The following is a 13,405-nucleotide window of genomic DNA, read 5'->3' as shown; positions in this document are numbered from 1 at the left end:
TCCAGTTGTGAGAAGGGATGATATACTAAATGGGTCAACAAACGAGGCTTTATTGATTCAGCTTAAAAATAAAAGAGGGGCAGTCACACTACTGGGAGTATACTACAGACCCCCAAATAGTGAAAGGGAGATAGAAGAACAAATATGTAGGCAAATTTCTGCTTGTAAGAACAAGAGGGCAATAATAGTAGGAGACTTCAACTATCCTAATATCAACTGGGATTCAAACAATAGAAGGGGCATTGAGGGAGAAAAATTCATGCAGTGTGTCCAGGAAAGTTTTTTCAACCAATTAGTGACAAACCCAACGAGAGGAGATGCAATTCTAGACCTAGGGCAGAATTTTGCCCTTGGTGGGTGTGCGGGCCCCACCGGCTTGGCAGAGGGCGGGCAGCCGGTCGCCGCCGCAAAAGCGGGCCCCGCCGCCATTTTGAGTGGGTGAGCCAATTAAGGCCCGCCCAGCGGTTGCCCGACGGAAGTGCTATGCAGGGGGGGGTGGAGTTCCCCAACTATCAAAGTGCGATCTTTCGCACATGCACGCGAAAGAGCGCACATCTCCCTGAGACTAAGTGCTGTCTCAGGGAGAGCGCTGAAAGCTTTAAAAACATCAAAAATAGAAAAATAAAAACATTATTAACATGTCCCCCTCATGTGACGATGTCACACAAGATGGGACATGTTAATAAAAAGCACAGAAACTTTATTAAACTTTTTAAAAACAGACATGAAACCTCATCCCGCCAGTGGGTGAGGTTTCATGTTTTTTCAGAAGCCCGCTGAGGCTCCTGGCCTGCCCGCCAGCCTTAAGGTTGGACGGGCAGGGCCTTTAATTGGGTTAACTACCCTGTCAATGGCCTCAATTGGCCATTGACAGGTCGGCAGGCAGACAGCTGATTTCGCTGTCCGTCCGCCTTCCTGAATATTTAAATGGGGCGGGATGACATCGGGGGTTCCCCTCGACATCATCCCACGTCATTTTTGCATCGGCGAGCAGGCCCCGCCCCCAACTCGCCGATGGAAAAATTCTGGCTCTAGTCTTGGGGAACGCAGAAGGGCAAGTGGGTGAAGTGACAGTTGACGACCACATCGGGGACAGTGATCACAATTCAGTTAGATTTAGCATTACCATGGAAAAAGACAGAGATAAGGCAGGAGTAAAAGTCTTGAACTGGGGGAAGGCAAATTTTGCAGGAATGAGAAGGGACTTGGCTGAGGTGGACTGGACGGCACTGCTGGAGGATAAAACAGTGGAAAACCAGTGTGAAGCACTAAAAAGCGAGATCCTAATTGTACAAAAATAAGAGTGGTACTGCCAAATCTAGACCCCCCTGGTTGTCTAGAGGAATACAGGGGAAGATCAAACAGAAAAAGAAAGTGTACGATAGGCACAAAGAACTAAGCACTGCAGATAACCTAGACGAATATAGGAACTGCAGGGACAAAGTGAAAAAGGAAATCAAAGAGAGGGCATGAAAAAAGATTAGCAAGTAAAGTTAAAGATAACCCAAAGATGTTTTACCAATACATTAATGCTAAAAGGTTAGTTAAAGAAAAAGTGGAACCTATCAGAGATGAAGATGGAAACTTGTTTGTAGATGCAGAGGCTGTAGGAATGGTTTTGAATGAATATTTTGTCTCCATGTTTACATTGGAAAGGGAGGATGTAGATATAGTAGTCCAGGAGGAACACTGCAAGATATTGGATGGGATAGTCACAAAGAGAGAGGAAGTACTCGAAGGGTTGAAATCCTTGAAAGTTGATAAATTACCAGGGCCAGATGGATTGTTTCCGAGGCCGTTGAAGGAAGTCAGGGAGGAGATAGCAGATGCTCTGCGGATGATTTTCCAATCTTCACTAGATACAGGGGAGATACTGGAGAAATGCAAATGTAGTTCCATTGCTTAAAAAGGGATCGAAGGAAATGCCAAACAATTATAGGCCAGTTAGTCTTACATCGGTGGTGAGCAAATTAGTAGAATCAATCCTGAGAGATAGGATTAACTGCCATGTGGAAAGGCATGGACTGGTCTAATTTGCCTCACAAATTTGATTGAATTCTTTGAGGAAGTGACAAGAAGGGTTGAAGAAGGTAGTGCAGTGGATAAAAACAAAAAACTACTGTGGATGCTGGAAATCCAAAACAAAAACAGAATTACCTGGAAAAACTCAGCAGGTCTGGCAGCATCGGCGGAGAAGGAAGTGGATGTTGTATACATGGATTTTAGCAAGGCATTTGGCAAGGTCCCACATGACAGATTGGTCAGGAAAGTAAAAGCCCATGGGATTCAGGGTAATGTGGCAAACTGGATAAAAGGTTGGCTTTGTAACCGGAAACAAAGGGTAATGGTCGACGGATGCCCTGGCGAATGGAAAGTTGTCTCAAATGTTCCACAGGGCTCGGTGTTGGGACCCTTGCTGTTTGTGTTATATATTAACGCTTTGGACGTGAACGTGGGGGGCACGATTGGGAAATCTGCAGATGACACAAAGATTGGCCGAGTAGTGGATAGTGTAGAGGATAGCCAAAATCTCCAAAACGATATAGATGGGTTGGTGGAATGGGCAGATGGATTTTAACATAGAGAAGTGTGAGGTCATACATTTAGGGAGGTCAAACGGTTACAGGGATTACACAATAAATGGGAATATACTAAGAGAGGTAGATGAAGTGAGAGATCTTGGCATAAAAGTACACAGGTCCCTGAAGGCAGCAGTTCAAGTAGACAAGGCTGTAAAGAAGGCATATGGAATGCTCTCCTTCATTGGCAGAGGTATAGAATATAAAAGTAAGGATATAATGTTGGAATTGTATAAAACACTGGTGAGGCCACAACTGGAGTATTGTGTGCAGTTCTGATCACCACATTACAGGAAGGGCATAAAAACTCTGGAGAGAGTGCAGAGGAGGTTTACAAGAATGTTGCCAGGGTTAGAAAAGTGTTGCTATGAGGAGAGATTGGGTAGGTTGGGGTTATTTTCCTTAGAACAAAGAAGGCTGAGAGGTGACTTGATTAAGGTGTACAAAATTATGAGGGGAATAGATAGAGTGGACAGGATAAAATTGTTTCCCTTGGTGGGGAATTTTAGAACCAGGGGACATAGATTCAAGATAAGTGGCAGAAGGTGTAGGGGTACATGAGGAAGGGCTATTTTACGCAGAGGGTAGTGGGTGTCTGGAATTCGCTGCCCGAGTTGGCGATAGAGGCAGAAACTCTAAACTATTTTAAAAAGTACTTGGATCTGCACCTTAAGTGCTGTAAGCTGCAGGGCTATGGGCCAGGTACAGGAAGGTGGGATTAGAAAGGGCACACGGGTGTCCTCGGGCTGGCATGGACAAGATAGGCCAAATGGCCTCCTTCCGTGCTGTAACTTCTCTATGGTTCTATGGTTCTATGAGGTTTCCTGAAAAACGCAAAGGCCACTTGAACTCTTCGCCTGCCCGCAAACCTTAAGTTTGGACAGGCAGCTTTGATAAGTGCTTTAATGGGTTTTTAATGGCCTTAATAGGACTTTGACAGTTCGGCAGGTGCACAGCCACATCTGGTGCATGCCTGCCGAACGAAAGATCTAAATGACGCGCAGTGACGTCAGGACGCACATCAGATGTCACCGCGCGTCATTTTACGCATCGGCTTGTCGGGCCCGCCCCCACACCCCGACATTAAAATTTTGCCCCGGGTGTATGAAGGAGTGTCGATGGTTATTGTCAAAATTAAAATCTAATTTCCTTATGAAACAAGGAATTAATTTTATATTTAAGCAAAAGATAGGTACTGTGTTCTTTGTTATGGCAACTCTCTCGTTTTAGAATTAATAATATTGTCAATTCAATAGTACACAGAATAATCTGCACTCACTCTACATTCTTCGTCCAGTCTGGAGGATTATCCATGGTCATAAACACACAATTGGTCATAATTGTGCACATGATAAGCATGCTGAACAATGTAAGCTTTGGTCAAGGAAAGCAAATATAATGAAATTCATATAACAGAGCACTTTGAACTTCAGTCACATTTTTAATAAAATCAAGAAGAATAAGAATCTTAAAGAGGTAACGATCTATGTTGGAATTTGACATATTTCAGAGCTATTAATATTTAACCAGAAGTACTAATAGATCTGAACATATTTAAAAAGCCTCTCCTTTCTGCAGATCCCACTAGATCTGTTCGTCTTTTTTACAATCTGATGCAACCAGGTTCACTTTCCACGAACAGAATCAGAACCTGGGGAGAGCAGACAGCTCTTTATAAAGGCTATTTATCCAAATGGACATGTTCTGATAAAAGACATAAGTGAGCTGAGAACCCTTTCCTGAAGAATGAAAGAGCACATTATAAAAGAACATAGGATTTAGGAGCAGGAGGAGGCCATTCGACCCTTTGAGCCTGCTCCGCTATTCGATAAGATCATGGCTGATCTGATTGTGGCTTCAACCCCACTTTCCTGTCTATCCCCCATAACCCTTGACTCCCTTATCTATCAAAAATCTATCTTCTGCCTTGAATAAATTTAATGACCTAGTCTCCACTGCTTTCTGGGGGTAGAGAATTCCACACACTAACAACCCCAAAAGAAAAATTTCTCCTCATCTCCATCTGAAAAAGGAGACTTCATTCTTAAACTGTGGCCCCTAGTACTAGTCTCCCCAGCAAGAGAAAACATCCTCCCAGTATCCGCCCAATCAAATCCCCTCAGGATATTACATGGGGAGGATCTTCCGGTCGGCGAGCTGGGGCGGGGCCCACTCGCCGACACAGGATGACGTCGGGCGGAACTCCCGACATGACCCCGTGTCAATTCCATTTTCAGGTCGGCAGGGGCGCAGCCGAGTCAGCTGTGTGCCCGCTGACCTAACAACAGCCTATTGATGCCATTAATAAACCAATTTAGGTAATTGACAGGGCTGCCTGTCCAACCTTAGGGTTGGCAGGCAGGCCGGGAGCCCTGATGGGCTTAAGAAAAAGCATGAAACCTCATCCACGGGCGGGATGAGGTTTCATGAGGGTTTTTAAATATTTATTAAAGGTTTGAGTTAAAGTGATGGACATGTCCCAACTCATGTGACACTGTCACATGAGGGGACATGTCAGGGAAATTTTTTAAACATTTGTCTTAAACATTTTAATTCCGAGGTGATCTCCCTGAGGCAGCACCCAGTGTGTTCTTTCGCGCGCGTGCATGAAAGAGCGCACTCCCAGCTGATGGACCCCCACAGGGAACGCATAGCGCTTCTGAGAGGACGTCACGCTGGGTGGGTCTTAATTGGCCCGCCCACGTCAAAAGGCAGCACGTCCCCAATCGGGGGTGCTGATTGGAGGCACGCCTGCCCGTGCTCACTCCTGCACTTCCCCCTAACAGCGGGAAAATATTTCCCTATGTTTCAATAAGATCACCTCTCATCCTTCTAAACTCCAAAGGCTATAGGCCCAACCTGTTCAACGTTTCTTCATAAGATAAGTCCTTTATCCCAGGAATGAATCACGTGAACCATCGCTGAACTTCTTCTGACACAAGTATATCTTTTCTCAAATAAGACGACCAAAACCGTACACCTGCCGCGCATGCCCCGCACCCCAGGACTTCACCAAGGCCCTCACAGCGGCAGTAAAACTTCCCTATTTTTATATTCCATTACTCTTGCAGAGGTGGTGGCGTATAGGTATTGTCAGAGGGCGAGTAATCCAGAGAACCAGGGTAATGCTCTGGGGGCCTGGATTCAAATCCCAGCACGGCAGATGGTGAAATTTGAATAAAATGTCTAATAATGACCATGAAATCATTGTTGATTGTGGTAAAAACCCATCTGATTTACTAATGTCCTTTAGGAAAGGAAATCTGCTGCCCTACATGTGACTTCAGACCCACAGCAATGTGGTTGACTCTTAAATGCCCTCTGAAATGACCAAGCAAAGCACTCAGTTCTCAAGGGCAATTTGGGATGGGCAATGAATGCTGGCCTAGCCAGCAATGTCCTCATCCCATGAAGTAATAATTTTTTTTTAAAAATTCTATTTGCCTTCCTAATCACTTGCTGTACCAGCATAGTAACTATCTGTGATACTTGTACCAGGACACCCTGATTCCTCTGTACCACAGAGTTCTGCATTTAAATAGTATACTGCTTTTCTATTCTTCCTGCCAAAATGGGCAAGTTCACATTTTCCCACCTTATACTCCATCTGAAAAGTTTTTGCCCACTCACTTAAACTATCAATATCCCCTTGACCTTCATTTGACAATTTACTTTCCTAACTATCTTGGTGTCATTGGCAAATTTAGCTACCATACATTTTGTCCTCTCATTCAAGTTATTGATATAGATTGTAAATAGCTGAGGCCCAGAACTGATTCTTGTGGCACTCCATTAGTTACATCTTGCCAACCAGAAAAAGATTTATTTATCCTTACTCTCTGCTTCCTGTTAGCTAACCAATCCCTTATCCATGCCAATATGTTACCTCTACACCTTGAGCTATTACTTTGTGCAGTAAGCTTTGATGTGGCACCTTATCAAATGCCTTTTGGAAATTCAAATACACCATGTCTACAGGTTCCCCTTTATCCACATTGCTCAAAGAACTCCAATAAACAGGTTAAACATGATTTCCCTTTCACAAAACCATGTTGCCTCTGCCTGATCACATTCTGCTTTTCAAAGTATTCTGCTATAACATCCTTAATAATGGATTCTAGCAATTTCCCTACGACAGATGTTAGGCTAACTGACCTATAGTTTTCTGCTTTCTGTCTCCCTCCTTTCTTGAATAAAGGCAATATGTTTGCTATTTTCCAATCCACTGGTACCCTTCCAGAATCTAAGAAATTTTGGAAGATTATATGCAAAGCTTCAACTATCTCAGTAGCCACTTCTTTTAAGACTTTGCATACCAAGCAGTACAGCAATGCTAAGACAGAGGTAGACTGGCATGATAGGAAATATAAGAGTATTCCCACATCCAATAAAGCTTCAAAAGAATTGTGATCTAACCATTTGGCACTCCTAAACAAATAGGGCACTTCTGCCCAGATAGCCCCCTGGATAACAACAATATACTATATTAAAAGTTTCCAGACCATTATTCTAGTTCATCTGCTGTGATTTTGAGTGGGATGATGGTGAATGATGGAAAATTTAGTTCTTGAAGCCTCCTACTCTTTCTTTGGTCTTGCACTATCACCTCCTTGTCATTCAATTTCTCCTGCCTTTCACCCTTTCACAGACCTTCTCTTTTGCTCTTCTCCCACCCTCGTTCCTTTAATTTGCTAAGAAACCTGTACATCTCTAACTTGTCCCAATTCTAATGTAAGGTCATCAACCTGAAACATTGGCTCGAAGTTTCATAAGGACGGAAGGACTCTGTGCCTTAGCCTGAGCTGCAGCCCCAATTCCGGATGTACCGCCCTGAACCCAGCATCCACAATTTTCGCCAAGAGCAGAGGAACTGGGGAAGGAGGTATTTCACCACAGTGGCAGCTGCACATATAAAAGTGCAGAAGCAATTTTCATTACTGGGATTTCCAGAACATGACTCGTGGGCTTTAGACATTTGAGAAAAAGATCTAAAGCTGCCTGAATTCTTAGGAGAGGTAAGGTACCCTTTTGAAGGGGTAAGGTGCCCCTTTGGAGAAGTATGATACCCTCCAAATTTGGAGAAGTAAGATACTCATTTGGAGGGGTCAGCTGCCCTTTTTAGGAGGACATGTACCCCTTTGGGATTGCTTACAGTAGATATGAATGTATGTAAAAAATGGATACGCTCTAAAGCTCTGTTGAACTGTCAAACTATCCAGACATTTAAATTTTTGAAAAAAACACCCAGCCTGCAGTTGAAAATAAACAGTGCTTGTTATTTCACTGTTTGTTGACATAAACCTGTGGGTTATCATTTGGCTTATCATTACAGGATTGGTGCTGCTTGACTGCTTCCACAACCTAACATCACCACAGTGGGGCAGGGCTGTAAGTTCATAATTTAATTGACAGCTCCAATTGCTTATAAAGAAATTAGCTATCTTTGATGTGAGGCTGTGAATACAAATGTTTGTTTTCATAGATGATTCAGTACTTGAAGGGATTTAAATATTATAAACAAGTTTTTTTTAAAATATAATGAAGTCTGGAATAGATACTTAGAACTTTATTCTATATCATCTCACCATGGCTCCTGAGGTCTGTCCATGGTGGATACTGGGTGAGTTGGCATGAAGGGTGAAAGGGCAAAAGGTGATGGATGGGTGGTGTTATGGGTTAGCATGAGTTGATACTAAGTTGATATAGTGGGTGTAAAGGGACATAAGGATGGGTGGGGGTCGTGGGTTAGCATGGAGGGTATGAGGGGCCATGGGGGGTGCATAGAGGAGCATAGGTTGACAAGAGTTTATGAGGGGCCATGGGTGGGGGGGGGGCATAAGGTGACATAAGTTGGCATGGATGTGGCATGGGGAGTGTGTGGGAAGTGACAGGGCGTAAGGAGTGGGGGCTAGAGAGCTTTTTGATTTATTGTTTTTACTATAACTGGGATGAAGTCCCAGAGCACCGAGGCAAAACTTTTAACAAGCGTGCCTCAGCTCCTGGAAGACCTAGTGGGTGTTTCCGCACTGCTCCTGGGACACCCGCACCTCCACCTCTACCCCTACACTCCCCAACCCCTAAAATGAAAACCTGAAGATCCAGAGCATACTCTTGGGAGAAAAGGTTCGGCCCATTAATTCAGTTTCTCTCTCCGCAGATACTGGTCGGCCTGCTGAGAGTTTCTGTCATTTTCTGCTTTTATTTCAGATTTCCTGCTTCCGCAGGATTTTGCTTTTCTACTTCTTCACTCTCCAATCTACATTTCCTTCCTTTCCCACTACACTGAAATAGTGGCAAAGGCAGGGTTCAGACCCCTGGCATGGATACTGTATTCTTTATAAGCTATGAAAACTCTGTCTTATATTCAAATTAATGATGTTGTAAATTCAGTCATACAAAAAGTATTATGTACTACCCTGCACTCCACTCTAGAGCATTACTTTGGTCTTAAAAGCACACTCACAACATAATGGTGCATATGATAAGCATCTGCTTGTGTTATCCAAAGGCACCATGGGGAATGTGGTGGTAGGCCTGAGAAAGCAACAATACTAGCCCTGATATCTAGCCCTATCAAGGCACAAAGCATTGTAGCAGTCTGCTCTTGCTCCATTTTAGCCCCCAATTACTTCACTTTATAGCTTTCCACGTCTTTCAAGGCATAAAAGGCAGCTGATGGACAGATCTTAGTGATATTTCTGACCCTTTAACTGTCCCGCTGGTTCACCTGGAGCTGCAGTGGCAGTCCCACTGTGGCACATTGAGATTTCACAACTGGATAATGGGAGGCTCCCTCTTGACTGTGATAATTCCACCAACCATATTGAATGACCACTGGTACAGTCTCAGAAGTATTGTTTTTGGGAAAAGACTTCAGTGCGTTGTTATAAAAGTGTGTACTTACAAATGCTGTACAAGGAAAACGTGCAGCTACAGTACTAAGGAAGCAATAATAAAATTCAGACTGAAAAAAAAATTCTTGGATCACATTTATTTCTGACACATTTGAGATTCCTTTTGGCTAAGAACCTAAAAAGACAGCTAAGTCTAAATAACTGGAATTACTGGATTATTAAGAACAGTACACAATTTCATACATTTTGTACGCTACTTGACCAGGTGTGGATCATAACAGTTTTGACTTATTGCACGTGTAATGTGAAACGAGATTCAGTAGTTTTACATAAGATGTTCATATATATTAAAAATATACCACATAAAGGATATGAATGTACCAAAATCTTAATAGCTAATTTCCTTAAAGGATTGAAAGGACTTAAAATGTACAAGGCAGGTGTGGCACTAAATCGGAAGATTGCCTTCCCTCTGTTCAATACTATAAAGGTCTGTAAACAAAAAAAAAGTAATGATTATAACAGTGAAGTGTAGGCATAGAAACGTATTTTGCATTTTACAAGTTTCTTGAACAAACTCATTCAACAGTATCCTGCATTCAATATCAGTATTCCTCTATAAAAAACACTGACTGGTTCAGGAAAATGTTGTATATAAATATTTCAGGATCACAAATTTAAAAATCTTGTTCAGAAATTTATTCTAATTTTAGGCTGAACAAAGCAGAACAGTTACCATAGAAAGTACCTTTTACATATATAACATTCAGAATGCAAGTGTTATGTTAAAATCAAATTCTAGCAGCATTCATCTACATGCTCTCTATGCAAAACAATTATTTTATCTCCCCTACAGAAAAACCTGCAGAAAATAACTTCCAACTACACCCAAGTTAGTTTTCATTTTGTTATGTCATGAAGATGTGCTTTATATCCAAAAATAATTTTTAATCCATCGACTGGAAATCTGAATTGAACTTTTAAAAACAGACTTCTTAAAAACACAGAGACTAAAGTGACTTTGAACTCACAGTCCAAGATGGCTAACACCAATTTGCATTACTGAAAGCTCCAAATTCCAATTCATTGGAGTGGAGTCAGTCTGTCTGCAAAACCCATCAAAGACAATGACTTCAGGGGAGTGTGAAGGACTCATATCTCCCAACTCATTAGCAAGGCAGCTATGGCAATCACCTGGGGTATTTAACTTTTGGAGACAGGTCATTAAGATTAATCGCTTAGACAATGGGACCCTGTCTAGGTCAGCTTCCAGACATAAGCTAATCAAGTCATCTTTTAAATATATGGACAATATCTTTCTTTGAATCCCCCTGGCATTTGGAGAAGGAAGGTAACGTGACAAGCTAACCCATTGTATGATTTAAGCACATTTTCTCAGCAATACTGAGGACAAGTAGCTTAAGGAGAAGATTTAAGTGAGGTCCCTCCTGCATCCTTATTTCCCTCCAACTCACCTGGTTAGCTTTGAGCCCTGTTTGCAGACTCTGATCATCCAGGGACACTCTGCTACAGACAGAGATTTCTTGAAAGAAATCAATGCAGCACCATTTCCTGAAGAACAACAACTGGGTCGTCTTTAAATTGGAAGCATCGAGACCATCGAATTCAGCCTGAAGCCACGTGTCACCAAGCTGCAGAATGTATACTCTTTTACTTTTTTATGTACTCAAATTTGGCCAATTTATTCTTCCCTACTTTGTAATCTGCACTTGTGTGTGAGCTTTGAGTACATGTGTGTGCGTATTTTATTATTTAACTTAGATCATTATAATAAAGCTAACCTCTTTCTTTGTTAAACTCAAGAAAATATGTCCCATTGGTTCTTTTATGGGCACAGCGTGTAAACAGTTAAGTACTCACTGAATTGGCAAGTATATCCTTTACAAACAACAAAAAAAAACCCTCTGTGGTCAAACAAGGAGAGGGAAAATAGGGAAGCCATTCAACCCCTCCTCATCTGGTCATAGCAGAAATTTGAGGGCTGTATCCATGATCAACCCACTGACAAACAAGGTTTTAAAAGCAGGGAGCCAAATTGATCCCTAGAAGTAACTTAAAAACTTCAATGCAGGTTTTTTTGTCGTTTGCAGTGCTAGAGCACTAAAAAGGTCTGCATTCAAAGCTAGTACCTTCCTAGAACAGAGTGAGGTAACTTGTGACAGTTTACAAGCCTATCTATTGAAGAGTTAAGGAGTATAGCAAGGTGTTTAGAGGCAGATATCTGTCCAATAGCTAGGAAATCTGAAATCCTAACATCTTTGGCCAACCATTCTGAAATTCAACTTGAAGAACCAGAGACAAGCGTAGAATCTGAAACAGACTGGCTAGAATTACAAGGACACAGCTGGAACAGTGGAGGCTAGTGGCAGAATTCCAAGAAGGAGAAAGAGAAGAAAGAGAGAGAGGAGAGAAAAGAGAATAAAGGGAGAAACAGTAATGGGGAGAGGAAAGGGAGAGACAAGAGAGAAGGGAAAGGAGGAAAGAGAATTCCAAAAGAAGGAAGGGATAAAGATCAAGTTTTCCAGAGAGAGAAACAAGAAATGGACTTAAGGCAGATCGAACTGAATCGGGAAAGACCTACTGTACCCAGTGGAAGTACTGCTAGCAAACAAACTGCCTCTAGCTCAGGGCTGAGTGCTGAGCTCGTAAAGGTTTCCCAGTTGCTACAGAAGTTTGATGAGGGAGATATGGAAGCATTTTTCATCCCATTCGAAAAGCTTGCCAGGCAGCTGAAGTGGCCACAGAGGGCTGGACCCTGCTACTGCAAAGCAAATTAACAGGAAAGGCCCATGAGGATTATTCCCTACGGTCCGACGAGCATTCGCCAAATTATGAGATGGTCAAAAGTGCTATCCTGGGTGCATATGCATGTGTACTGGAAGCATATTGTGAAAAACTTGCTTCCTTATTCCATAAAAATCAATGTGGTGGAACAAAATGTTTCAAGAGCCAGACAGGCAGCAACTCTGGCTGATGGTTATGAGCTTGTCCGCCATCCCTTGCCCAAGGGAAACCCTTCCTTAGTCACCATCAAAAACCTGAAAAGGATAGAAGGTGAGAGGGTGATAGAGGGGTGAACAGCAGTGAGCGAGAAGGAAAAGCTAGAAACAAAGGGAGCCCTCCACAGGCCAAAAAAGGTGCTGAGACGAGGAGTGAAGCCCGAAAGCCTATGTGCTTCCACTGCAACAAGGCAGGTCACCTTCGAGCTGACTGCTGGAAGCTACAGGGAAAATCTGATCTGGTGGAGTACACTAGAACATTGCAGAAAAAAGGGCCCTGACGGAAAGAAAGCAGACAAAGCTGTGGCCCTGACTGAGGCAGTATGTTCCTGTAGACATACCACTGTGAGCACGGGAGAGTTTAACAAAATCCCTGAGAGTTACCAGGATATTGTGTCTAAAGAAAAAGTGACCCCCATGCCCCTTGAGTGAGACATCAGGCAGAATTTAGCCCTTAGCTGGCAGGCGGGCCCCACCGGCTTGGCGGCGGGCGGGCAGCCGAACCCCACCGCTGAAACGGGGCCAGCTGCCATTTTGAGTGGGCGGGCCAATTAAGGCCCGCCCAGCGGCCTGCCCGACAGGAAGTGCTATGCGCTTCCTGTTCCGGGGCGGGGGGGGGAGGGAATCCCCAACTGTTACAGTGCGCTCTTTGGCGCATGCACGCGAAAGAGCACACTGCTCTGTGAGGCAAAGTCCTGTGTCAGGGAATTTAGTGAAAGGGAAGTAAAGTCAAAAAATAGAGACATTTTAAAATTATTAACATGTCCCCCTCATGTGACAATGTTGCACGAGATGGGACATGTTGATAACAAATTCATAAAATTCATTAAATTTTTACAAAACGGTAATGAAACTTCATCCCGCCAGTGGATGAAGTTTCATTAATAATATAAAGGCCGCTGGGGCTCCTGGCCTGCTCGCCAGCCTTAAGGTTGGCCGGGCAGGGCATTTA

General features: G+C 43.1%; 1 protein-coding gene across 2 annotated transcripts in view; it reads right to left on the bottom strand.

The window, feature by feature from the left end:
- The window catches only part of scn1laa (sodium channel, voltage-gated, type I-like, alpha), a 246,724-nt gene that overhangs the window by 163,431 nt on the left and 69,888 nt on the right, over positions 1 to 13,405 (bottom strand). For both annotated transcript variants that reach the window (XM_078552303.1, XM_078552304.1), the window contains 2 exons: positions 9,807 to 9,925; positions 3,859 to 3,948 (listed from right to left, as the gene is read on the bottom strand). In XM_078552303.1, coding sequence (XP_078408429.1) covers positions 3,859 to 3,948; positions 9,807 to 9,925 — 209 coding nt within the window. The remainder of the gene's footprint in view (positions 1 to 3,858; positions 3,949 to 9,806; positions 9,926 to 13,405) is intronic.

The sequence above is a fragment of the Cetorhinus maximus genome, chromosome 11 (assembly GCF_964194155.1).
Source record: "Cetorhinus maximus chromosome 11, sCetMax3.hap1.1, whole genome shotgun sequence".
Taxonomy (NCBI): Eukaryota; Metazoa; Chordata; class Chondrichthyes; order Lamniformes; family Cetorhinidae; genus Cetorhinus; species Cetorhinus maximus.
This window is presented reverse-complemented; position numbering and strand designations above follow the sequence as displayed.